A 25972-nucleotide genomic window follows, 5' to 3' on the forward strand; every position below is an offset into this window, starting at 1 on the left:
TATCTTGGAGAGGCTAGGAAATCCCGGTTGCATGTATGCTGTGTGTCCATGTCCCACTGCCAAGTATGTGTTTCGGTTTGACGTGGCAAGCATCTCCGAGTGACAGGTGCAGGGCAATCAATGCGGGACGGCAGGATTGCATACGTTTGGCTCTTAGTGAGACACGATTTGTCGCCCAACATCCAAAGGTTCGGACCCTCGCAGGAAGCAATCGGAATCCTGTTCACAACTGAAAAGGGGGGACTGTTGCTTCCCGATCAGTTTCTTTCCCGGAAATGGTCTGCATCACGTCCGAGTCCGAGTTTCAGTATTTCATCGAACATGGATAGACCTGGGAGAGGTGGGAAAGAGATGAAGAGCTGCGGGAGTCGCGGGAATAGCGGGAGTTGGAGTTGCAGAAGTGGCAGAAGGGGCAGAAGTAGCAGGAGTTGCAGGAGTTGCAGGAGTTGCAGGAGTTGCAGAAGTTGCTATGGAATTCTGCCCAACGTTCTCGGAATAAAACAAACTTGACTCTTTACATATTAATAGTACTGTATAGTTACAAAAGCCAGGCGTGAAAAGTCACCGTAAATTCATGCCAATAGGTCGTAAGGTCGTGTATTTTGCCAGAGGCGACAAGTCGCCCCATCTAGGCTATTTCTCCCCTGCCATCAAGTGCCACCAAATCACGGATGATCCATAGGTGGTATTCGTGGCGGTCGAAGCCAACCCATTTGTCAACCTTGCGCCTCCACTTCTCCTCCTCGGCTCTCTGTCGTCGAATGAATTCTGGCCCGACATCGAATTCCTCGGTCATGGGCCCTTCGTCGGAGGATTCACCGGCACTTGCCTCATCTCCCTGGAACTGGGGGGCTTCAAATGCCCCCGAGGTGCGTCCGTGAGGGCTACTTGCCTCCAAGTCATCTAGACCGGCAAAGACATCATCTTCATCTGCAACACCGTCAAGTGGAGCCTTGAGCCAGCACATACGATGTGGATCGAAGACCATCCCACCGACAGTCTGGACGTTGTGCATCGCGCCAACATTGGTAATGAGAGCAGGTGCAGGTTTGGGTGATCTTGGAGCAGGGTCGAATTCTTGCATCAGGTTTTCGTTTCCTTCCCAACGGAAGTTTGTGGGGTTATACCGCATACCTCTCACAGCTAGAAACGAGGGATAGTGAGCTTGGGTCAATGATTTAAAAGACATATGCTTACATTTGGCATCTTGTACCCCGGATCCCATCGGCTTGATCAAGTGTGGTTTTGATGTTGATTTGGCACTAGGCCTGCTTTTTCGGCTTCGAATTGTTGCTGACGGGGGAGCTCGGGAGATAGGCTGGGGCTTCCAACTCGAGCTGAAACTAGAGAGAGGATTCGATTCCCGGTTTTTCATGTTCATTGCTATGGAAGCAATGCGTTGCTCCCTTGCATTCCTGGATGCATTGGTATCTTGGGCAAACCTAGGAGTCGGGCTTCGCAATTTCAAGGCTGATGGGGATGTTGATGATTGGGCAGGTGACACATCTTGCGGTGGTTCAATCCGACTCTGGCTGAGTCTGGTACGAAGAGATCTTGGAACACCTCGACCCGTGGGAGTTTTGACAAACTTGTTCTCTGCTGCGACCGATGTAGACAAGTCGTCAAACGACTCGAGCTCCGTTCCATCTCCAAAATTACGTCGTTTGGTCGGTCGTGTGAGGGTGCGCTTTGCGGAACCAGCAGAGTCCGGGGTTGATTCGCCAAAGCTTGTACGGAAGGTCTCATTCCGAGTTGATCGAGGAAGCCGGCCGAAGGTTCCCTGTGGACTTAGGAGACCACTAGAGCTGTCCGAGTTTGTGCGACGGGAGGAGCGGAATCCCTTCGTATTGGTATGTGATTGAGATTCTGGGGGGCCAGCTGGTAGATACGGTACCTGGGATCTGCGACCAAATGCCCTCCCATCAATCAAGGGGCGATCCACCGGCGTTTTAGGTCTTGAAGAAGGCAGACGCACCGGACGATCTATCGACGGGTGCTGGGAAGACTGAGCCAACGTCACGGATCCCGTACCACGGATTGAGGGTAGGGAGCGTTTCGTTTTCAAACGCCTACTAGGAGGATTGGCCTCGCTGGCCTGGGAACTCTCCCGAGACGTTCGAGCCCCGAGAAGTCGTCGACCAGAGAGCGGTGGAGTTGGGGATGTTGGAATGACATTAGAAATGGGGAGGCTTGAGGTGGATGATTGAGATGAATGCCCTAGGCGCGACTGAGATGTTCGAAATTTGGAAAGAGGAGCACCGCTTTCTGAGACGGTTTCAAGATGGGTAGAATGTGTCCGGTCATGGCCGGACAAGCGAGGGATACGGGTTCGCGGAGAACCTGTCGCACTGGTGAATGTGAGAGTTGTTGCAGATCGACGAGTTGGACTAGAAGGTCGTTCTGTTTTGCATTTTAAATTAGGGTTCAAAGCCAGCTTCCCCGAAGAAAACGCCTTTCCATTATCGATTTCGATTCCGGAGAAGAAGTCATCGGCGTCAGGGACTTCATCCGGCTGGTCTTTTTGTACATTCACATTCTCAATCTGTGTTGTTTGGCGCTTCTTGAGTGAGGCTTTGAAATCCAAAGGACCTTCGGGGATGACGAGGCCGTCGAGGCCATCGTCCTCGCTTTCGGCCGTGAGGCAGCTTGAGACGCTGGGGCTAGCAATCGAAATCGAGGAGCTGGGAGCCGAGCGACTGTCTCTTGTCGTGCCACCAACCCTGACACCAATGCTTCCCTCGGACCACTCAAGATCGAAATCGTCCAGGGTGGGGCTAGACACGCTGTAATCATCCTTTCGATGTGACAGTTCTAGGGGTTGGAGGGTTTGAGGTAATTCGAAGTCCTGGTTGAAGTCGTCGTCTGTTTCCTGTTCCACGTTGAGAGCCCCGATATTGGATATAGATGATTTCTTCGGAGAGCGAGGGGTCGGAGCTTTAAGTGTTGGTATGTCTTGGGGTTCAAAGCTATCAAACTCAAAGGCTGATTGTAAATGTATCGGCATTTCGTCGTTCCATGATGGCGAGGCCGTGGACTTGATTGGACTTGTGGCAGCAGAGCTCACATTTTGAAGGTAATCAGGAAACACTGTTTCCCGGGGCGTCTTAAGCTGCAGAATAGTTTCGGGGTCCGGGAGCTCAACGTCCTCTGACCAGTCGTCTACAAAGGTCTTTCGGGTCTTTCGGGTGGACAAGCGCTTGATTGTGCCGCCGATGAGAGCCGATTTGGGGATATCTGGGGGAATTGGAATTCCGGCGGTCTTGGCCGAAGCAATTGCTTCTTCTTTGGCAAATTCGTCATTTTCGTAGAGCGGAACCTGCCAATCTTCGTCTCCGACATTGGAGTCGAGATCTGAGCGTGCAGAGCGTCGCGAGGAAATCGAGTCTCGATGCCCAGATGGTCGAAATGACGAATTTGTTATGGACCCAGCACTGGATGCGGTGCGAAATTGAACATCCCCATTGAACTGCAAATCGTCATCGTCATCCCAGCATTCAATCGGTTCATCGGTGCCTGTTCGGAAATGGTTTGGTAGCGATTCCATGGTAGGCTGAAGCAGATCAGGGGAAGGGGCTCGGAGCATGCGGCGCTCACGGAACGGGGACAGATGTCCTTGAAGGGGCGATTTGGGCTCAGATAGTGGTCTCCAAGCTTTGCGACACTGGTGAGGATTCAGGGGGCGAGAACATGAACGTCATTCCGGGTCAGTTGGCGAGAGTAAGGCAAGAACAGGAGATTGTGAAGTTAGGATATCGCTAAGCGGATCGGAGGTATCAACAGACCCCGTGGAACGTCGAAATCGGATCGGCGCTCACGATGTACGATATGGAGACCAGGTTCTCCCAAACCCGAAAGAAGAACCAGATCCAGGTTGACGTTTTAGAAGATGAGCATGGAGAAAAGGGAAGAAGAAGAAAGTTGGTTGTGGCTGGATCTCGGAGTCCTCGTGGGAGAGGAAGAACGTGTTTCCCCCTCTCGGGTAACGCGATGAACGAGGGATTCAAGAGACGAGATACTACTGAATTCTACGATTCTACGGTTTTTTTTCACCATTCACCATTCCAGGTAAACATAAATTAGGCAGTCCACGAAACCCCCAGAACAAAACAAAAACAAAACCTCGGTCAGGGAGTACCCAATACCTTAGCTATCTACTGGGAAGTGGGTGGGGGCGCAGGTAACAGCTACCTGCCTCCCTGGTACCTGGAGCTATATATCTCTCACCTCTCTCCCTCTCTTTTCCTCTCTTGCTTTCTTCCTCTTGCTTGCTGGGGGTCTCTACATAACCAACACTCATCTCCCAAGGCTTGTTCGGATTGTTCTCGCCTCAATGTCTTCCCCAGTCCGAGTGTTGCGGTTCCCTAGATCCGACAAGACTGGAGCATTTGTGCTCGTCCATGTCTTGCAGCACGGCTCTGCGCCGCTTGATTTAACTCTGACAGCAACGGAAGGAGAACTGCCCTACATTAGCCTACGTGGGTCATTGTTAATGAAACTTGAAGATTTCACCCAACTCACACCATTAGTATAGTGAAGCAAGCACATCTGACGGATCTTCGCGCAAAGAATTACCAAGGGTCAGAGGGTGACTGGCTCAACACTTTGTCTCTGATTCTGGGACAATCCTCTCCTCCTTTGGGCGATTTGGAATGGGCCAGTGGCCTTGAAGCTCTGGCCACTGTTTCAGACTCCGAGGAAGACCAGCAAATCGTGATCACTATACGGAAGCGAGTCCAGACTATCACGGTGCGTGTTCCCCCGCATATATATACAGATCAACTAACCGTCACTCTAGCAACGTCTTGGTACACTCGTATTGAAACAAGACGACGAGCAAGCCATTGAACTCTTTGAGTGGAATGGAATTTCTGCTGCTCGAGCTGACATACTGGAGCAACAAGTCTCCAGCTTGAATTCTCGTTATCGCGTGGCCGAGGACACGATACACAAATTAAACAAGCAGCTCGAGGAACTCATGCAGGCAAAGAATCAACACGAAACCCAACTGGTAGCCAATTTCACGCAGCTTTTGAACGAGAAAAAGCTCAAGATTCGCAACCAACAACGCCTTCTGGCATCAGCAATTCCAGATCCAACCAAAGGTGAGACAGCCAACCGCAGACTTGAGATTGTTTACCGTATTGACTGAAACCCGGTAGTCTTCGAAATTGAAAAGACTCTACCTGGAGAGCAGCACGATGTCGGTGAACAGTCCCACTCGACAAAAAGAAGCGCTCATAGTTTGAGCGAGTCGGAGGATTCCGATGGATTTGAAAAGATGCATATCGATGCGGAGCAGGCCGATCAAGAAGCCATCAATGATCAAAATAGAGACCACGAGCGCTCAACTCCTCAGCGTCTGGAAGAGGAGAAAAACAACACGACAGATGATGATTCGTCTCCAGATGATTATGCCGATGTGAAATCTGTACCGCAACCAAGGGACACGGCTCCTCCTCGAAGAGAGCTCCCGTTTATCAGAAGAACCGGAGGAGCAGCCATGAAGTCCTCCTCAACCATGACCCACGAAGATGCAGAAGAAACAGCCGGGGAAACTGATGACGATGAACTGTGAGTGGGCCTAAAATCATCCAAGTAGCCTTTTTCAGATGAGCAGAATCTACGGAGTATGACATCCCAGGAAGGCATTTTGCCAGAGTTGGATTCGTAACAAGCAAAGCATGTGAACAGTGCAGTCTTTTCATAACTACATATACTCCAGCTTGCACTTTCGTACACCTTGAGTATGCAGAATTTCGTCCTAGTGTATCATAGGGCGAAAGTAGATCACCTGCTTGGATAGAAATAGAACACAGCCCGAAAGTTGTCTACGCGAGAAAATGTGAGTCATAATATCATCTCAAATGCCCATCGAATTGACATTTGGGGGGTTCAATCTTTTTATGTACAAGCCAGCCACTACCGATTAATCCCCGGCGACACCGGAGAAGAGCGAGGAGGTCAACCGGAACCGGAAGGGTGTTCGAGATGATAGAAAAAAAAGCGCAGAAGATGGAAAGAAAACAGTACATCAAAAGGGAAGTTTAAGATGTGGTACAACGAAAACGCCTGCAACCATTAGAGAAACATAGAATCAGGTCATTCCGACCCTGATCTAGCCGTACAATGCCTGGGGAGACATCTCTCCTGCGGCCATGAAGTTGGTCTCAGGGTTTCCAGTAGCCTTGGCAGCAGAGGCACGAGCCATGGTGGGCGAGCTGAAACATAATTAGCAATGCAACATAATCCAACATAAATTAAGGGCACTAACCTTCTGGAGATAGCATCAGTAAAGAAGAAGTCCTCAATAACCTTCTTGAAGGGAGCTCCAGTCGCCGAAGAACCCTTGTTTTGGTCCACAAGCTGAACCTTGCTCAACGAGCCGACGGAAACTGGCTCAACAACGTCGTAGCGACGCATCACAGGGCTGATATCCTCCATGCGGTCTCGGAGAGCCTCGATATCATCATAAGGCAGTGGAGCACCAAGGAATTCACTAGTGGCACGAATGATCTTCCAGTCATCACGAGCAGCACCGGGGAGTGATGTGGCAGCACGGGTAACCTGAACACGGCCTTCTGTGTTAACGTATGTGCCGGACTTCTCAGTGTAGGCGGCACCTGGCAGAACGACATCAGCAAGCTGCGCACCGCGGTCACCATGATGTCCTTGGTAAACGACAAATGCGTCCTTGGGGATCTCGCTCTGGGCCACCTCGTCGGCACCCAAGAGCCAAACCATCTTTGGTGTGATTTGAGCAACTTCGGAGGATGGCGCAGTGAAGCCAACTTCGTAAGCGCCAGCGCGAGACGCGGCGCGCTGGAGAACATTGTATCCTTGCCACTCAGGGGTGATGAAGGTGTCAGCATGCTTCTCAATAAAGCCGCCGACAGTCTCGAAGATTGCCTTGGAGTCAGGGTGCTCGGCGGCAGCGCTACCAACAATGATCATTGGCCGTTTGGCGGCAGCAAGCTTCTTGCCAAACTCTCCGGACAGGGCAGTCTTCAAGGAAGAAACATCGGCACCGAGATGGTCGAAGTCAAAGGTACTCTCGAACTCCTCACCAACAAGACCAATCTCAAGATCGGATCTAAGATACTGCTTGCGAATGCGAGCGTTGAGAACTGCAGCTTCATGGCGGGGGTTGGTCGCAACCAGAAGAATGGCATCTGCCTCCTCGATGCCATATATCTTCGAATTGAAGAGATAGTTGGATCGGACATCAATACCGTGAGCAATAGGGGCGCTGCCACCGGGTTGATCGAGAGCAAGGTTGTCGGAGCCAAGCTTGTTCGCTAGGTCCTTCATGGCAACAAGCGATTCAGTGTCAACCAAGTGTCCGGCAACAGCCTTGAACTCATTGGCTTGTGGCTGAAGCTTTTGGTGGGCCGCAGAGATCTCCATAAGAGCTTGCTCCCAGGTTGCAGGAACAAATTTGCCCTCTCGGCGAATAAGCGGCGTGGTGAGCCGTTGGGTCTTCAGTCCATCGCACGCGAATCGCGACTTGTCATTGATCCATTCTTCGTTAATATCGTCGTTCAATCTTGGGACAACTCGCATAACCTCCAGACCTCTGCTATCGATCCGGATGTTAGAGCCGAGAGCATCAAGGACATCGATCGACTCGGTGTGCTTCAGCTCCCACGGACGTGCCCGGAAGGCATAAGGCTTCGACGTCAACGCACCAACTGGGCACAGATCAATGACATTGCCTGACAACTCCGAATTGAGATTCTGCTCGAGGTAGGTTCCAATCTGCATGTCGTTTCCGCGTCCGGCAGTTCCCAGCTCGGGGGCGCCGGCAACGTCATTCATGAATCGGACACAGCGAGTGCAGTGAATACACCGGTTCATCGAAGTCTTGACCAAGGGGCCGATGTTTTTATCCTCCACAGCACGCTTTCCGCCGGTTTCGTGGAATCGACCCCGATCGGCACCATAACGCATCGACTGGTCTTGAAGATCACACTCTCCACCTTGATCACAAACGGGGCAATCGAGGGGATGGTTGGCGAGGAGGAACTCCATCACACCTTCTCTAGCCTTGTGAACCAGTGGGGAATTCGTCTTGACCACCATACCCGGTTGTACTGGCCAGGCACAGGAGGCAACTGGCTTCGGGGCACGTTCAACTTCGACGAGACACATACGGCCTGTAAGTTTGATTAATATGTCTGCTTGTGTGTGAAGGAAAGGAGGACATCAGTTCCACGTACAGTTTCCTGCAACCAAGAGTTTTCTTCAAGGACACTAAGTTAGCTCGGAATATTATGTGTGGCTTGATCCAGGGCACATACTCATGATAACAATATCTAATAAATGGTTAGCACTCGAATAAGGAAGTCAATTGGCTAGTCATTGTCTTACCTGGGGACTGTTGCGCCTGCCTGCTCACAGGCCTGGATAAGAGCCGAACCGGCTTAGAAGGGGAGACGTGAGTAATGGCCCAATGTATTGCCAAGGTTGAGAATTTACCTTCTACCGACACCTTCTTGCCATCTGGAGAACAAATTGTCAGTCATCAATTCATCTGGATGGACTAGGCCGGGGGAGTAGGCGTACCAATGGTGAGTTCCACCTCGGCCGCGCGAAGGGCTGTCGTCGCGAAGGCCCTGGGGGTGACCTTGGGTACCCGGAGTGACCGGGCGGCCGCACGGAACAGCTGCGGCCGCATCATTGAGTACAAAAGGAGATGGGAGGATGGGAAATAGAGTGAAGGAGGGCGAGGGGGTAGAAACGTTGGGAGGTCAGAGCAGAGCACTTTGCATCGGAATCTGCGGTTACATAATGGGGGTGCTGACCATCTCAAGAGCTGACTAAGGACAACGCAAATGGATTCACGCGGATTGGTTCGGTTAGACGGATAAACCTTTGCTCCGGGTTCTCATCAAAACCAGCCCGTTCGGCCCCCTGGAATACTTTTTCTTTCCATATAATCTCATTTCACGGGCATCATTTATTGTAGGAGACCGGCTTTTCCTGTTCCTTTTTCCTCTGCAGTATGTCCCAAGAGCAGAACTGCGCCGTAGCTGGAGCTGTCAAGGGTTCGCCTAATGATGACTTTGTTCCTTACCGACGGTAGCTACATCACTCTGAATTCTTAGCTCTTTTGATAAGTCCTTATTATACTAGTTTATCAATTGAATACATCTGGAAGAAATGACGACACCTAACATTACCAAGTCACCTCTTATGTAAACTTGGGGTTCAGTTTTGTATTGTTTTGACAGATGTATCACCGACTGGGTAACAAGAATGTGTCTTTGTCAAAGGAAGCAACCCAGATGGGTCAAAAGACAAGGGGATATTAAACGTTCACTCCCCGAACTACGCCACAACGCCATCATATCGTACATTGAAGAAATAAAACATGGGTGCTAAGCTGCTGCTTGGGAATCACTGACCTGCCAAGTAGACTCTTGTTTTGTTCCTGGCAACCATGTGCGAGAAACGCTAGCTCCTCTGGGTCGTACACGTCCTGGTCCATCATCCTCCTTCTTGGAGGTGTTTGCCGCCGCGTGTGAATTGTTCAAGTTGGATACATCATAGTTTCTACCTGCGGGGAAGGCATAGCCATTCGAATCCCACGGTTTGCTCGAGTGTCGCACATTCATTGGTAGGATGGACTTTTGGGCACGGAAGTGATCTGCGTTTGCCTTTTGGTCGGCCGCATCGTCATGGCTGTTGCGGTCGTAAAGGTAGAGACCCACAAAGGTGAGACAAATGCCAAATGCTTGAATCGACGTGGTCGAGCTCCCAAACCACACAATTGCCACCACAATCACAAAGACGCGTTTCACCAGGGACGCGACCGAGTATGACACGGGCGAAATCATCGACAGAAGTATAAAAGCCAAGATGTTCTGTGCAAAATGTGAAACTCCGTTGAAAATGAACTCGATGAGCAGTGCACCGTGGTCCAGTGACCCTTTTTTCTCAGAGAGCGAGATGACACCATCATTGATGAAATCAGATACCAACGGGTAACCCTCGGTGACGAACCAAATAGGCAGGGTCAGGAAAAAGGCTAGCCCAGAGCAATAACAAAGAAGATTGAGTTTGTCGAGCTTGCGTCGCCCGGGGTTTTGCATTTCTGATTCCGCACGATCTGCTTCGTTGAAAAGCTTCTTTGAAAAGATGTTCTGCGAGACAAATATGATAGCTGCGGCAAATGCGCAAAAGATGCCAAAGAAATTTGTGGAAACCCCGGTTGAGCAGGCCAGCATCACTCCCATGGTAAGTGGGATCAATGATAAATACGTTGCCCGCGCATATCGAATGCGAAACAATATCCTGTATGCCAGAACTGTGAAAAGAGGAGAAAGACCTTTGATAGTATGCACCAGGGAAACGGGAATTTGCGCCGTAGCCATGGAGCTGAGAATATGACCGGCTAGTTGAAATACCGCCAGAGGCAAGGCAGTCGAAATGACCTCGCGGGATGGATAACGGATACCATGTTGAAGTACTGGGATACTTTGTCGCAATCGAGGAAATATTGTCGAAAGATATACCAACAGCAAACACCAAAAGGAGACGAATGCGAATTGAATGATGGTTAGGGTAATAGGCATAGGGAGGGCGTTCAAGATAGATTTCGAGGACGTGTTTGTCAGGGCCGAGGTAAAGTACCAAATGACACACAGCGCCTTTGGGGTATGTTAGCGCAATGGAGACCCGCCAATTCGTTCATGAAACCACATACAGTCAATCGGTAGGATACTGGCGCACGTAGAGCTTCGGCCAGTTCGTGGGCATTGGCACTCATACTGCCGTTGCGCGTTCTGATGGTTGATATGGCCTCGCTAATACTCTTTCGTGGGCGATGCTTGGGGTTTCTCAATGGCCCGGCCTGGTCTCGCGAATAGAAACTAGTTTTCCGGGGTTCCCAGAGTTCATCTGGGGCATATTTCACGGAAGCACTTCGGTTTGGACGAGGGGACCCCGCGACAGTTTCAATTGTCTCCTCATACGGCGGGAATTTATCAATGGGGCTGCTGGTAGATTGGGAGGCGGAGGACTTTGGTATTTGGAGTTCGGGTTGTCGCATGGAGGAGCGTCGGCCATGACCGGTCACCGTGGTTGTGGCCATATTCTGCACGATTGAGAAAATAAGAACGCAAGCGCGGGAAAAAAACAAGCTCACTTACCAAGGGACCTGAGATTCTGAGAATGGGGGGCGGGGGAGGTTTCCAAGGTTGGAGTTGGGGGGTTGAGAAAGGGTGCCCAGGTGGACTGGGCCGATGACGAATCTCCCTGGGCGAATAAGCGTCGAGTATGAAGGACACACGCTTCCGGACACGATGGCCGGAGCGATGAGACAGTAATTCTAGATGGGTGATGGATGTTAGGGATAACTATTCGATTGCTTTCACAACGGCGACCAAGACCTGGAGGTAATCGGCGACCTCCGCAGTCCTGTTCCACTTCCCCAGTAAGATTTCCATACCCGAACTGCCGTGGAATCTGATATCTTCATGCTTCACTGCTGGACTCTCAACCATCACGTGATGGGATCGGATATAGTTCTCTTGTTTGAGCAACAATGTTACAATTCCCATCTTCCCAATTGAACATTGGGCTCTTTCGTTCTCTCCCTGGCCTTGGATATACATGTGCATATCAATCATGGGTATCAACCCCCCCCCCCCCCCCCCCCAATCGGATCAGTCTACCCTCAATATACTCGGAGCTCACCAACTTGGAAGGCCTACGCTAGTTCAAGAACCGGAAGAATGACTTCAAAGGCATGGATTGTGCTGTCTATTGGACTCCCGTAGACTCCTAAAGCTGTAGATGTTCATCGCTGTTTCCAGCTTTGCCTCGTGTACCTTCCTGATCTTCTTCTTCCTCCTGCTCTCATTTCCTTCTCGCCCTCCCACTTCTCTCCTTTTGTTTTCCCATACTCTTCAACGTTATCTCCTGAAATCCCCAAATCTTGACTGTCATCTCGTGAGAATCTTCCCAGAATCCTTTTCGTTGTATGTAAACTCACTTGGTTCCAACAAACCTGGTCGTTTCAACCTTCACACCAGCGGCTTTCTCACTTGTTCTGTCTGTTCTGTTATTATTCTTCTTCTCATTCGTTCTCTGTTTTCTTTCGTTTGATTCTGTTTCTGTGTTCGCCTCTGCTGGTTGTCAGTATGTCGTCTCTAAGCGGGCCTTCAACGCTTGGTCGTGAAACACGCTTTGTCCCCCCTGATAACATCGAGGTGCGAGCTTGCCCTTTTGGAAACGAGCCATCGGTACAGTCCTGCTCATCTGATGGGTGTGGAATGGCTTTGTTGTGTACTGACTCCCCTACTCATTACAGAAACACCAAGCCACAACCACCCGTTACGGCGCTTCTGACCCCAAGGAAGTTTCTCGTCATGGCAGAATGCCGGTCTCGTCTGGTGAAGGGAAAGACCCTTTGTTGAGCAAGGTGAGTGTTTAGCATGGTACCAACTTCGTATGCAGTGATCTCACAATCCCAGAAGCAGAAGCTAGATCACAAAGCTGAACCTTTGAGTGGACAACCGTCGGATATTGAGAGAATTCTAGCAAGCCTTTCTCCCAAGACCCTCCAACCCACCTGCTCCGATGCCGATCCCTCCTCTGGGATATCCCAGACCACTTCGATTTTGAAACCACCACCTGCTTCATATCCCACAGATTCTCACCAGACCCACAACCAGGAGGATAGCACAGGGGAGTTGCGTCGTCTCAGGCAAGAGTTGCTGGTTGCAAACTCAAAAATAGCTTCGCAGGAGCAAGAGCTTGCACAGACTCGGGTGATAAAGCATACGCTAGACCAAGCCCTTGGTCCTCCATCGGAAGCAGATTACAACAGTCATGAGATTAGAGAACCAAGTATTGGTTCCCTACAGAACATCTTCATCGGGTCCAGCTCCACCTTCGGTCAACACCAAGATTCTTGGGTCGGTCAAGACGACTCGCAGTCTGACATCTCGGACCCGTTGTCTGGAGGGTCCTATGGTGGAGCTCGCGGGCCGTGGGCCCGCCATGAGCTTCCTCTTGACAGGGACTACAGTGTGCCTTTTTTGGCTTCCAACAATTCTTCAAGCCAGGATCCAAGCCACTTTTGGGGCACTTCTGATGTCTATCCTCCGCTCACGGGACCTTCGTCTTTGCAGTCTCAGCGAATCCTTTCAGGGCCTTCGATTAGTCCATGTGGGTTCTACTCGCGCCCCATCGGCGACCAGACGCAGATTCTAACAAGCTCAATTGCTGGACCTCGTCGTTCTAACATTCAATGCAGCCGAGTTGGGTCTCTGTTTCCACCTCAGTCTAATCCTTGGAGTGATCTTTCCTCTGCATCTTCTAGTGATCATACCCCTAAGTCACCCAAATCGCCCGAAAAGAAACCTGTCGGTACCTTTCACCAGGCGGGCTTTTACCCAGTGCCTTCTTATCCCCCTCGGGCAATTGGAAGCCCTCTTTCTCCTACTGCCAGTGAGTTCACTGGCTCCAGTGTTAATGATAGCTCTTGGTCTACTTCTACGGTAAGAATTTCGACCACTGTCCATCGCTCGTTTTGACTTCCTCTGACGGTTTCCAGGTGAGCGGCAATTCAATCCAAACATATGTATCGCCGCTTGAGCCTCTCAACTACCGACGGCTCCTTGACAAGAATGTGTCGTGTGACTGGAAGTATATTGTAGACAAGATAGTCTGCAGTAATGACCAGCAAGCGTCCATCTTCTTGCAACAAAAACTGAAAGTCGGCACTACCGAACAGAAATATGATATTATTGAGGCGATCGTTCGCCAAGCCTACTTACTCATGGTCAATCGCTTTGGAAATTTTCTTGTTCAACGCTGTTTTGAGCATGGAACCCCCGAGCAGGTTGTTGCCATTGCCAATGCAATCAGCGGAAATACGCTCACTCTGAGCATGGATCCATTCGGTTGCCACGTGATTCAAAAGGCTTTTGACTGTGTTCCAGAAGAGCATAAAGCTGTCATGGTGCATGAACTTCTCCGCCAAATTCCCGAGACCGTGATCCATCGATATGCCTGTCATGTTTGGCAAAAGCTCTTTGAGCTTCGATGGAGTGGGGAGCCTCCACAGATTATGATCAAAGTAAACGAGGCTCTACAGGGGATGTGGCATGAAGTTGCTCTGGGGGAGACTGGAAGCTTGGTGGTTCAAAACATCTTTGAAAACTGCGTCGAGGATGAAAAGGTGAGTTTGCAAGTCCCGTTGAGCCTCTTATACCAAAGGAGAGTCTCTTTCCATGTGATACTTTTTCTGCTGAATGCTAATTAATGATTGAAAGCGACCGGCAATCGAAGAAGTGTTGGCAAAGACCGACGTGCTCGCTCATGGGCAGTTCGGAAACTGGTGCATCCAACACATCTGTGAGCACGGTGCTCCCCATGATAAGAGCCGAGCTGTGGAGCATGTTCTCCACTGGGCTGTTGATTACAGCATGGATCAGTTCGCGTCTAAAATTGTGGAAAAGTGCCTCAAAATCGGTGGGACGGAGTTCATGGACCGGTATCTCACTCGCGTCTGCACCGGGCGCTCTGACCGACCTCGTATGCCGTTGATTGACAGTGCGTTATTCAAATTTTGTGCAGTCGGAACGAATAAAAAAGTACTAACTTGTCTATAGTAGCGGGGGATCAGTACGGCAATTATCTTATTCAATGGATTTTGATGAATGCTCCATCTCACCAACGAGAGGTTGTGGCTAGTCATATCAGGTACTATCTACTCCATGTCCAATATTAATTCTTTTTCAAGACTAACATGATTATGATCAGAAAACACATGGTGTCCCTTCGGGGCTCCAAATTTGGCTCTCGTGTGGCCATGCTTTGCTGTAACCCATCTCATGCTACACGCCCAGGTCCTGGTGCCGGTATGCAAATCGGCCGCTTCAACAACTTCAACGAAGACAAATTCTCTACCACAACTCAGTCCAGTGGTCGATTCGGTCGTGGAAATCAATGGGGTCCCAATTATGCACCCGTCCATTGAATTTGCCTCTTAAAGCCCAATGGTCGCCTACGAAGAAGGAAAACGAAAGAAAAGAAAGAAAAAGGATAAAAAAACCAGCCGGCATGATTTATTGAATGCGTCAATTATCTTACCCCTACTTCAAAGCCCAGCAGCTTTGCCTTGTTACCTGCCAGCATTCATTCAATATTGTTAAATCCAAGTGCTCATTAATCTTGCGAGTCCTCCCTGCTTGCCCATTTATTACTTGGCTTGCTATTCTCAATCATCCTTGTGTTACCCAGTCGGATGGATAAAAGCTTCCAGAGTGTCATGCTAGTTACAGAGAAAATAACATTGATATTCCAATATTCTAATGTCATATCAATATCGCCGAGTGCTCAAGGAGCGCCAGCTGCAGTCTCATTAGGAGCAGTTTCCAGTTCCTCCTTCTCCCAGGGTTTTCGCCGTCGAGGTTTCTCACTCGAGATATCATGACCAGTCAACACTGTATCTGGTATATCTTGGATTCCAGGGATTGGTTGTCCAGTTGTGATCAGCTCCACGATGTGTGCAAAGGACGACGGATACGCGGGTTCTGCATTGGTTGAATTTGCTATGTTCTGTTCTGTAGGCACACCAGCAGATACCTGCGACGAGATTTCTGGACTGTCTGGAGCTTGGGACTTTTCCTTTGACTGTGTCGACAACCATGACTTGAATGCAGCAAAGTCGATAGCTGGGGTGAGTTTTTCTTTTCTATATCTCCGGGGTTGTATTAGCCTCGGAATAAGCCCTTATAGGCCATAAAATGTCTATCGCACCGTGAGAAAAAGAAACATTTTGCTTGTAAAACAAGGTCGTCATCCTGATTCATCTCCGCCTCAGTGGCGGGGGTGTTGGGGTGACCGAGTATGATTGAGAGACCATTGGCAAATTCGGGATCTGTATGGAAAGAATATGACCGCAGTCGCTCAAAGTCCCGAATTAAAGGTTGCGCCATTGTTGGGGAGATGTATGTTTGAAGAAGAGCTGAGATGCGGAGGATGCGGAGGATGCGTGGGGCTTCAAGCTAACCGAGGCCCGTTGATCTGAACTTATGCTATAATTTATAACTGATCGACTTACCGACTACGGAGGATAGACTTGGGGGTCCTTAAGACCTTTTATATATTGCTTCGCTTCTGTAATCTGGAGGATTTCTATAAGCTCCGACCCCTTACTCCATATTGCCCATTGGGCTAAAAAGATCTATGGAATGTCCCACGAGTGACGCCAACCCCATGCAGTTTTGAAATAATCATCGACATTAGATTGTGGTATCCATGCCTTCAGTCGTTACCTTGGGTGCCGAGTGCAGACTTGCACTTCTACTTTGACACCCAGGACAGTTGTGTACAACCTCATGTGCAAAGAGATCACAGTCGATACAAAAATGATTCCGGCACGCTGTACACTCGTAGCGACTGCTCACACTCATTCCCTTGGTATGGGTTTCGGTCACTTGCCATTGATCCTCTAGAGGTACCGGCGGAAAAGAAATCCCACAGGCAAAGCAAGCAGAACTTTGTGAGGCTCGACGCCATGGGACTTCGACCCAGTTAATCAAGGGGAATAAATGATGATACGAGCGTGCCAAGTGAGTCGAGAGAATCAATGTAAGTCCACAGGATGGACATTCTGCAGGGAGGCTACACACTTTGCTATTGCATCGTGAGCAGAGATAGCCTCCTCGCGAGGGCTTCGAATGACATGCGCAGAGAGAAGGGCTAGACTCCACCGTCCGAGACGGAAACCCCATCATTAGTAAAGAGCTCGCAGATTCCTTTTGCGAATAAGCAGCAGGGGGTGTCGTTACGTCCATCATCAGCTCCCGGAAGTGTTGTTCGTTCAGTGCCACCCCATACGCTGTCTCGTCCCCGCCATTCGTTTTGGTGCAGAGCTCACGGCAGATGGCAACCTGCGCGGCAAGACCGACGATCCCAACTCGGATCTTATCGCTGATCAGGGTACTTATTGTCTGGTGGATATCCCCGGGGTCAGAGGAGAGGAGAGAGCCGAAGATGATCAGCACCTCACGAGTGCCATGACTTGGGGTATGGCTACATTCATGGATTAGTTTTGTTCAGCAAGGCGGCTAAGACTCGGGGACCTACAAAAGCGCACCACGTGCCATATCCAACCCGTTCTGAAGGCTAGGGAGACCTTTGGGGTCCTGTGTTTTTAGCGCTTGGATGGCCGCGAGATGTTCCGTGGGATTGCCGCTCATATCACTGACGCGAAGGGCTAGACCATCTCTCAGTCCGAGGACGCCGAGCTGGGAAATGGGATTTTGCTCAAAGAATTCTCTCACAAAATCCTGGGCATATCGGAGCGTTAAAAGGTACCGTGTCGGTCGTAGATCTTTCTCGGACATGGACTGTGAAAGATCGATTACGAGGATGAGGTGTCGAATGATCCCGCGCTGCAGTGGTGTCGTATCTTTCAAGAGCCTGCGCAATGAGAACCAAGTTAGTCATGAGATGCGAATAGATCAACTAGGCTCACCTTTTCCGTTTGCCCGCCTCCAGAAGGCCCTCGACGGTGGAATTGATGGTTCCATCCGCACCCTCCACAAGAGTCTCCCAGGTTCTGGATAGCTCCCATTCTGCGCCTCCACGCTGTTTTCTTTTCCTGGCCCGCGTGTCGCCTCGATTCACCTGAAGGTCATCCTCATCTTCTGTTACATCGCCCACATATTCCTCGTCGGAGTCGGCCATAGTTGCAGAGGTGTGAAGAAGGCGGAATCGTTACCCGTCGAAGATGGGTCCAAGCTCCGACGGAGCTCCGTTTGGAGAAGCGCCTTTTTTTTATTTCTTTCCGTTCCTCTGTCCTTCTACCGTGCGATTGTTTTTCTTTTTTTTTTTTTGGTGTGCGTGTTCAGTCCGACGATAGCCGTAGACTGTCAGGCTAAACCCACCGATGTGGGGGAGAAGATCCATTGCGAGGCGAGCTGGCGTAGCAGTTGAAGCCGTCCGTCCAGTCTCTCTCCGCCCCTCCCCCTCCTCTTCTCTCTTTTCCTCACATCTCTACTTGCGTTCCTCTCGCTTGCGCCCTCGTCTATCTGCACCAGCTACTAGGATAAACCTCAATTTCACTCCTATTAGACATTGTTCCGCCGAAGCCCGCATGATGGCGTCCCAAGAGAGAGAGACTCTGCCTGACGTGTGAGTGAATACCCACTGCCACTGGTGTTGTCTGAAGGGTACTCCGTCTCCTACAGCCATGTTTGACCTCTCAGTATCTCTTGACAGTATGTCTTTTACAAGGTGCTAACACTGTAACAGTGCTAAGCCGGTCAACTACCATGTCTCCCTCTTCGACTTGCAGTTCGGTGGCTCGTGGGAATACAAAGGAATCGTCAAGGTTGATCTCAAGGTCACTCGCCCTACTAGCGAGATCGTATTGAACTCGAAGGAGATCGAAGTGCAGACTGCTGAGATTCTGGGACAAGACGGTATGCATGGACGGACATTGTCGACATGGTATGCAGGGAAATACTGACGCTAGTCGGTCACTTAGGCAGTCAGCTGGCCAAATCGTCCAGCATTACCTATGACAAGAAGTCGGAGCGTGTCACCTTTGCTTTCTCGCAAGAAATCGCACCAGCAAACGTTGTCTTGTCGATCAATTTCACCGGTACTATGAACAATGCCATGTCCGGTTTCTACCGCTCAAAGTATAAGCCCGTTGGAGAGCCCTCTGCCGATACTCCCAAGGAAGACGACTTCTATTACATGCTGAGCACTCAATTCGAATCATGTGATGCACGACGAGCTTTCCCTTGTTTCGACGAACCGAACTTGAAATCTACTTTTGACTTTGAGATCGAAATTCCCAAGGGGCAGACGGCCCTGAGTAACATGCCTGTTCAGTCGGAAAGAGATGGAAGTAACTCGGGATTGAAGTTTGTGACGTTTGAGAAGACCCCCGTGATGAGCACCTATGTTAGTACAACCCGGGGTCGATAAGCTACTATGATTTCAAATCACTAACGCAAGCTCTCTACGTGCAGCTTTTGGCCTGGGCAGTTGGTGACTTTGAATATGTTGAGGCCATGACCCAGCGTAAGTACCAGGGCAAGAGCATTCCTGTTCGCGTCTATACTACACGGGGCCTCAAGGACCAGGCTCGCTTTGCCCTGGAGTGTGCTCACCGCACCGTCGATTATTTCTCCGAGGTCTTTGAGATTGAGTACCCGCTTCCTAAGGCTGATCTCCTGGCTGTTCACGAATTTGTAAGGGACCACTAACAATTTCTGAAGTCGACTTGTGCTAATCGTATCATCTCTAGGCAATGGGAGCCATGGAAAATTGGGGTTTAGTGACATACCGAACTACCGCTGTGCTTTTCGACGAAGGAAAGTCTGACAACCGCTACAAGAACCGCATCGCCTATGTTGTAGCTCACGGTTAGTCTCCACATTCCGCTCTCGACCTCCAAACCTCAATACAGCATAAGTAGCTGACAAATATATCATAGAGCTGGCTCACCAGTGGTTCGGTAACCTTGTCACTATGGATTGGTGGAATGAATTGTGGCTGAATGAGGGTTTCGCAACCTGGGTTGGCTGGCTTGCCGTTGATCATTTCTACCCAGGTAAGTATATCTTCAACTAGTGCATCTTATCCTATATAACTGACGTACACGCAGAATGGAACGTTTGGTCTCAGTTTGTCGTACGCAATTCCCGAGGTAATCACCACCCTATCAAGACCCATATTGACGTTATCACAGGCTGAAGGTGTGCAACAAGCATTTCACCTCGACTCGCTACGCGCATCCCACCCGATTGAGGTCCCGGTCAAGAACGCACTTGAAGTCGACCAAATCTTCGATCATATCAGTTACCTGAAGGGAAGCTCTGTCATCCGTATGCTGAGCGTTCACCTCGGCAGAGAAACTTTCTTGCGAGGAGTTGCGGACTATCTCAAGTCGCATGCATACGGTAAAACATGGAATAAGAGGTCTCTGGCATTTTTTTACTAATTGTTCTTATAGGAAATGCCACCACAAATGACCTTTGGTCGGCCTTAAGCAAGGCATCTGGTCAGGATGTGCATTCTTTCATGGTAAGTGTTGAACTGTCGAAAGTCAAGATTGAAATCTAACGAATTACCCAAGGACCCCTGGATTCGCAAGATTGGTTTCCCGGTTGTCACGGTGGCAGAAGAACCTGGCCAGATCAGCGTTCGACAGAGCAGATTCCTCTCTACTGGCGACGCGAAGCCCGAAGAAGACGAGACAAAGTGGTGGATTCCTCTGGGCATCAAGTCCGGTCCCAATCTGGCCACTGTCGATACTCGTGCTCTCACCGCAAAGTCCGACACCGTTGGTGGAGTTGGCGAGGATACTTTCTACAAAATCAACAAGGACCTATCTGGGTTCTATCGTACCAACTATCCCCCTGCTCATCTAGCCAAGCTTGGCCAGTCGCTTGGTCTGCTGAGCACCGAAGATAAGATCGGTCTACTGGGCGATGCAACTGCTCTTGCTGTCTCTGGAGAAGGCACCACTCCTGCACTGTTAACTCTTTTGGAAGGTTTCAAGGATGAGCAAAATTACCTGTGAGCTGTCAACCAACCCCTCTGACATATGTTGATCTCATCTGACAATGCAATTTATAGTGTTTGGTCTCAGATTTCTTCATCCTTGGCCAATCTCCGCTCGGTGTTCTCTCAGAATGAGCAGGTCGCCGAAGGACTGAAGAAGTTCACTCTTCAGTTGGTTTCACCGGCTGCTGAACGGACCGGTTGGGAGTTCCAGGCCAACGAAGACTACCTCATTGTGCAACTCCGAAAGTTGCTGATTGCCATGGCAAGCAATGCAGGTCACAAAGAGTATGTCCCTACTTTCTTGTCTGAAACTTTTTGAATTTTTTTTTTCTGATACAATCTCCACTCTCGCAGCTTCGTCTCAGAGGCCAAACGCCGTTTCGGCCTCTGGGCATCTGGACAGGATGCCAATGCCATTCATACCAATTTGCGGTCGACTATCTTCAGCATCAATGTGTCGGAGGGTGGCCTTAAGGAGTTCGAGTCCGTCAAGGAGGAATATCTTCGCACCGATTCCGTCGATGGAAAGGAGATCTGCTTGTCTGCTCTTGGTCGCACCAAGGATCACTCTCTGGTGCAGGAATACCTGGACTTTGTGTTTTCGGACAAGGTGGCTGTCCAGGACATCCACAGTGGTGCTGTGTCCTTGGCCGCCAATTCAAAGGTCCGCCACCTGCTGTGGCAGTACATCAAGAACAACTGGACTGCTGTGTCTACCCGATTGTCATTCAATAACGTTGTCTTTGAGCGTTTCGTTCGCATGGGCCTGTCCAAGTTTGCTGATCACCAGATCAGTGATGACATCACGGCCTTCTTCAAGGACAAGGAGACTGGTGCCTATGACCGCGCCCTGGTCATTGTTGCGGATAATATCCGGACTAATGCATCATATAAGGAGCGCGATGAAGCGTTGGTTCTCGAATGGCTGCGGGCTCACGGCTACGCTTAATTCAGCGGTCATGTTTATCGTCTATTAATGCTCTATTCTTATTGAATCCAATATGTTCTTTTTTTTTTTTTTAGCTTTGGATCTGTTTCATCCTATGCGGGGAGAAACTGCGATATACTACAGTAGTCTTGTAATCTGTAAATATTTAGATCCACCCACGAGGCGGAGGCTAGCACGGGATAGCGTCAGTTGGGGAAAGCAGGTGACATGGGCATCATCCAGCCTGTTTCTAGCAGGTTTCTAGTAATCAGGCGAAAGTCCACAAGGAAATCCCCCCTATCGAGATTCTTGCTATCTTTTTTATAGTATCCTCCTAACCCCAAAAGGAGTTGGGTTGTGACGTGAAACAAAGCTGCACATCAGGTGCCTTTGGCCACCTGCACCTCCTATCATTTCAGGCGACTGTTCCATCATTGTCCCCTCCCCCGACCTAGCCCTTCGACCTCTTTCATCACTTGCTCTTCCTGGCTATATTCCTCTGGACTCGGGCCTTGACTTACTTCTTATTCTCCTCGATACCGTTTTTCTGTGCCCATCATGAATCCCGAGTGGTAAGCCTTCATGGAGATTCCCCCAAATTCCCCTTGCGCCAAAGGAGTCCGGTTTGGATCCTGATTCTCACTGCGTGGAGTCTAACTGATTGTGCTTGTTTTTAGAGTATCGTCGCGTCAGCCTAATTTTACTCCGACCGGCCCCCCCCCCCCCCCAATACTCGTCGATTTGCGAATATTGCCTAACCATCGAAATAGATACGACTACCTGTTCAAGCTGCTTCTCATCGGTGACTCCGGTGTTGGAAAGTCCTGTCTGTTGCTCCGATTTGCCGACGATACCTACACCGAAAGCTACATCTCGACCATTGGTGTCGACTTCGTACGTGTTGGAATCTGCGGGGTATCAAGCCTACAAGATGCTGACATATGGACTGTTATAGAAAATTCGCACAATCGAACTCGATGGCAAGACTGTGAAGCTTCAGATCGTACGACTTGACTGAATCCAACCCATTTTTGAGGCAAACGCTAACGGTTATGCAGTGGGATACCGCCGGCCAGGAGCGATTCCGTACTATCACATCTTCCTACTACCGGGGTGCTCACGGAATCTGTGTGGTTTACGATGTCACCGATATGGACTCTTTCAACAACGTGAAGCAGTGGCTCCAGGAGATTGACCGGTACGCCACCGAAGGTGTCAACAAGCTGCTTGTTGGCAACAAGAGTGATATGGAGGACAAGAAGGTTGTCGAATACACTGTGGCCAAGGTATGCTTCTCGTTTATATTTGAACATTGGTTCCTAATACCAGAGTCGGGATATTAACGTGTTTGCACCATTGTAGGAATTCGCCGACAGCCTCGGAATTCCTTTCCTCGAGACCTCCGCCAAGAACGCATCGAATGTTGAGCAAGCTTTCTTGACAATGGCACGACAGATCAAGGAGCGCATGGGAACGGCCACCGTTAACAACAAGCCAACTGTTCAGGTTGGCCAGGGACAAGGTGTCCAGTCCGGATCTGCAGGCGGCTGCTGCTAGACGACACGATATTCTATGTGGTGCGGGCTTCCATTTGGCGCAATGTTACATCATGAAATGAGGGTTTCAAGCGTGGTACCTGATCGGCAGGCTTGTCAGACTTCTTTGAAACATGGCATGGTCCAGACGAGCCTGAAGAGAACCCTTGATGGGACTAGCAAATTCGACAGTGCCGTTGGGACTTCTTGCTCGTCTTTACTTTGCTTTAGACGGCCTGCGTTTTGTCCTCGTTTCTGCGTTTGCTTATGCGATTATCGCTGGCTTCTGCGTTTTTATGCTTTTCTGACCACGTCTCTGACTTTCTTGGCCCATCATTCTCCCAGTGTCTTCTCTTTATTTTCTATTTTCGCTTTCTTATTGTAGGTTGGATTTTTCTTGTGAATGGACTAATGGCGAGAACTTGAGAATTTGGCCCACGGCCTTTCGTAAATTATTAAACTGAGCTATAAACTGGGTAGTGCTGTACAGTGGTTTTGTAGTGCCCCCGGGGGCCTAGGTAATGGTATATAATCACATGCAACCTCGTGTTTCAAATCTCCATAGTCTCAGATCTCGATAAGCTCCTGAAAAGGAGACCTTTTATACCATGTGATTCCAGCCAAAGAGCAATCCCGGGCTCAAACATCCCTATTCTCAATGCTGATACTCGTATAGAACAGCCGGAGGTGGAGTTGGGGCGGGAGCCGAGGCACACTTCATTCGGCAAAACGTCATGAGCCTCCTCCCAGCCGAATCATTATCGCTGTAGACTCCTGACTCCTGACTCCTGACTCCGAACTATTTTTCACTCCTTGACTTACTCGGTCTTTTCTTGAATCTCCCTTATATCACTTGCCATCTCCTATCTGCGCTCTGCCCTCTGCGCTCTGCCCTCTGTAATCTATCGTTTGTTATCCGCTCTTCATCTCCTTCCATTTACCATGTCTCAACCCGGAGCAGAACAGAGAAAGGCGGCAGCATCCGCTGCTGTCCAACAGAGTGATAATATTGCACACGCGTTGTCTGGTGCGGGAGGTGGAATTCTGTCGATGGTCTTGACGTGCGCTTCCCCGCCTTTTGACTCTTATGGATGACGCTAACTCCATCATTATTCTAGATACCCTCTGATCACTTTGTCAACGAGAGCCCAGGTCGAGTCGAAGCGCGCACACTCCTCCAACCTTGATGCTGTGCGCCGCATTGTGCAGAGGGAGGGTATCTCCGGACTTTACTCAGGCCTAGAGTCTGCGCTGTTTGGGATCAGCGTGACCAACTTCGTATACTATTACTGGTACGAGTTTACTCGTTCCGCTTTCGAGAAGGCTGCTATCAAATCAAACCGAGCATCCAAGAAGCTCACGACTGTTGAGTCTATGATTGCTGGTGCTATTGCAGGTAGCGCAACCGTGCTAATCACCAACCCGATCTGGGTTATCAACACTCGTATGACTGCCCGCAAGTCTGAAGCCGATGAGCAATCCCTTCCCGGTGCCAAGCAGACAAAGGCATCTACCCTGAGCACACTCATGAGCCTGCTTCGGGAGGAGGGCCCCAAGGCCCTATTTGCTGGTGTCCTCCCGGCTTTGATCTTGGTGATCAACCCTATCTTGCAATACACCATTTTCGAGCAATTGAAGAACGCCGTAGAGCGCCGGCGGCGGATGACTCCAAAAGACGCGTTCTATTTGGGCGCGCTCGGCAAGATCATGGCCACAACCCTCACTTATCCCTATATCACCATTAAGAGCCGGATGCATGTGGCCAGCAAGGATGGTCCCAAGGAGAGTTTGAATGGAAGCCTGAAGAGGATTATCCAAGAAGAGGGATGGAAAGGCCTTTACAAGGGTAAGACTCCGCAGAACATGTTCGGATTCTTTTTGCTGATTTTTGATTTTATCTTAATAGGGATTGGTCCCAAGGTCACTCAAAGCGCTATTACTGCTGCATTCCTATTTGCCTTCAAGGATGTCTTGTATGATATGATGGTCTCTGCTCGCAAGAGAGGACGCATCGGCAAATAAACAAGCAACCGCCTTTTCCGGTCTCCGGAAATATTATGGTGTGCTATGAGGCTTGTTCATATGGACTTTATGATAGGCCATCCTTTCTTCTCACCATAGATGGTAGCAAGGAACCAACGCCGGATCACTGTACTCATTGGTCCAAGAAACTTGCTTGGAGGTGCGCTAGGCTCGTGCTTCACATGTTGATTATTGTGCCCATGTATATCTGGGGGTTTTCCTTCAAGTGATACCCCGCAACTATGTAGTTTAATATGAGGACTCTTTTTTCATTCTCTGCTTCTAATGCACTGGTTAACATCTTACATTTTATAGTATAGTTCCTGCTCTGAATTCTTCTTCACATGCTTCGTCGCATTCTCAATTACTCTTTCTGAAGTTGGATGAAAGTTGAGTTGATGATATAGTTCCTGACCGCCTTCACTTACCGCCCCCAGCCTTCCGCGTTATCGCGTCCTGGACGCGATTCTGCTCAATTACTCCACACTTTCTGTCTAGAGAACATCGAGTATCTCACTTTGACACAGATACTCAAGCATTGGTATATCGCCTTCAATCTGCAATCCGGTTTTTGAGTTCTGTATCTCGATTCCAAGTAAAGAACTTCTGATCTGTTAGACATTTACGCCAACCCACCTCTCGATCATCCCGTTCTCCATTTGCGCTTTTGTGCCTAGCAGGCCTACCCCAAGGCGATACATTGATATAATTTCATGCCAAATTCTGATAAACTGGTGCTGGGACAAGAGAACTGAAGCCTACAAACTTGGATTTTGGGTGAAACATAAGACCAATCTTCTGATTTACAAAGTGAAAGAGCCGATGTTATGTCTCTCTCACTCTGGAATTGCCCAAAGCCAGATGTGAGTGAGAACCAAGATTTCTCGCGAACTGAAATAGGTATAAGACCTTTCTTTCTTTCAGCCCTTCTCATGACTAACTTGTC

At 49.7% G+C, this 25972-nt stretch overlaps 9 protein-coding genes across 9 annotated transcripts; 5 read left to right on the plus strand and 4 right to left on the minus strand.

The window, feature by feature from the left end:
• Positions 1-628: 628 nt before the first annotated feature.
• N7511_000979 (putative cytokinesis regulator (Byr4)) lies at positions 629-3583 on the minus strand (the record flags this gene model as incomplete). The annotated part of the gene is made up of 1 exon (XM_057123404.1): positions 629-3583. The coding sequence occupies one exon, from the start codon at positions 3581-3583 to the stop codon at positions 629-631; it is 2955 nt and encodes a 984-aa protein (XP_056989137.1).
• A 747-nt stretch (positions 3584-4330) lies between these two features.
• N7511_000980 (uncharacterized protein) lies at positions 4331-5575 on the plus strand (the record flags this gene model as incomplete). Its single annotated transcript, XM_057123405.1, has 4 exons — positions 4331-4475; positions 4532-4746; positions 4796-5102; positions 5160-5575. 4 exons carry the CDS (start codon positions 4331-4333, stop codon positions 5573-5575), a joined length of 1083 nt encoding a protein of 360 aa, XP_056989138.1.
• Positions 5576-6115: 540 nt separating this feature from the next.
• N7511_000981 (putative NADH-ubiquinone oxidoreductase, subunit G) lies at positions 6116-8677 on the minus strand (the record flags this gene model as incomplete). The annotated part of the gene is made up of 6 exons (XM_057123406.1): positions 6116-6218; positions 6272-8153; positions 8230-8312; positions 8368-8419; positions 8476-8499; positions 8563-8677. 6 exons carry the CDS (start codon positions 8675-8677, stop codon positions 6116-6118), a joined length of 2259 nt encoding a protein of 752 aa, XP_056989139.1.
• Positions 8678-9377: 700 nt separating this feature from the next.
• N7511_000982 (putative ER to Golgi transport protein (Sly41)) lies at positions 9378-11092 on the minus strand (the record flags this gene model as incomplete). Its single annotated transcript, XM_057123407.1, has 2 exons — positions 9378-10649; positions 10706-11092. The coding sequence occupies 2 exons, from the start codon at positions 11090-11092 to the stop codon at positions 9378-9380; spliced, it is 1659 nt and encodes a 552-aa protein (XP_056989140.1).
• Positions 11093-12143: 1051 nt separating this feature from the next.
• N7511_000983 (Pumilio-family RNA binding repeat-containing protein) lies at positions 12144-14989 on the plus strand (the record flags this gene model as incomplete). Its single annotated transcript, XM_057123408.1, has 7 exons — positions 12144-12245; positions 12314-12424; positions 12477-13505; positions 13562-14188; positions 14283-14562; positions 14622-14712; positions 14773-14989. The coding sequence occupies 7 exons, from the start codon at positions 12144-12146 to the stop codon at positions 14987-14989; spliced, it is 2457 nt and encodes an 818-aa protein (XP_056989141.1).
• A 359-nt stretch (positions 14990-15348) lies between these two features.
• N7511_000984 (TFIIH/NER complex subunit SSL1) lies at positions 15349-17706 on the minus strand (the record flags this gene model as incomplete). Its single annotated transcript, XM_057123409.1, has 5 exons — positions 15349-15706; positions 15772-16019; positions 16647-17049; positions 17104-17439; positions 17495-17706. 5 exons carry the CDS (start codon positions 17704-17706, stop codon positions 15349-15351), a joined length of 1557 nt encoding a protein of 518 aa, XP_056989142.1.
• A 409-nt stretch (positions 17707-18115) lies between these two features.
• On the plus strand, positions 18116-21490 carry N7511_000985 (M1 family metallopeptidase; the record flags this gene model as incomplete). Its single annotated transcript, XM_057123410.1, has 12 exons — positions 18116-18153; positions 18274-18443; positions 18509-18933; positions 19002-19223; positions 19280-19397; positions 19469-19585; positions 19640-19665; positions 19724-19934; positions 19988-20058; positions 20111-20553; positions 20614-20826; positions 20896-21490. 12 exons carry the CDS (start codon positions 18116-18118, stop codon positions 21488-21490), a joined length of 2649 nt encoding a protein of 882 aa, XP_056989143.1.
• Positions 21491-22027: 537 nt separating this feature from the next.
• On the plus strand, positions 22028-23026 carry N7511_000986 (Rab family GTPase YPT1; the record flags this gene model as incomplete). Its single annotated transcript, XM_057123411.1, has 5 exons — positions 22028-22038; positions 22240-22363; positions 22425-22472; positions 22528-22755; positions 22832-23026. The coding sequence occupies 5 exons, from the start codon at positions 22028-22030 to the stop codon at positions 23024-23026; spliced, it is 606 nt and encodes a 201-aa protein (XP_056989144.1).
• A 920-nt stretch (positions 23027-23946) lies between these two features.
• pmp47 (putative peroxisomal membrane protein Pmp47) lies at positions 23947-25026 on the plus strand (the record flags this gene model as incomplete). The annotated part of the gene is made up of 3 exons (XM_057123412.1): positions 23947-24065; positions 24123-24850; positions 24911-25026. 3 exons carry the CDS (start codon positions 23947-23949, stop codon positions 25024-25026), a joined length of 963 nt encoding a protein of 320 aa, XP_056989145.1.
• Between the last annotated feature and the right edge of the window lie 946 nt (positions 25027-25972).

The sequence above is a fragment of the Penicillium nucicola genome, assembly GCF_028828085.1.
Source record: "Penicillium nucicola strain IBT 29836 chromosome Unknown utg000001l, whole genome shotgun sequence".
Taxonomy (NCBI): domain Eukaryota; kingdom Fungi; phylum Ascomycota; class Eurotiomycetes; order Eurotiales; family Aspergillaceae; genus Penicillium; species Penicillium nucicola.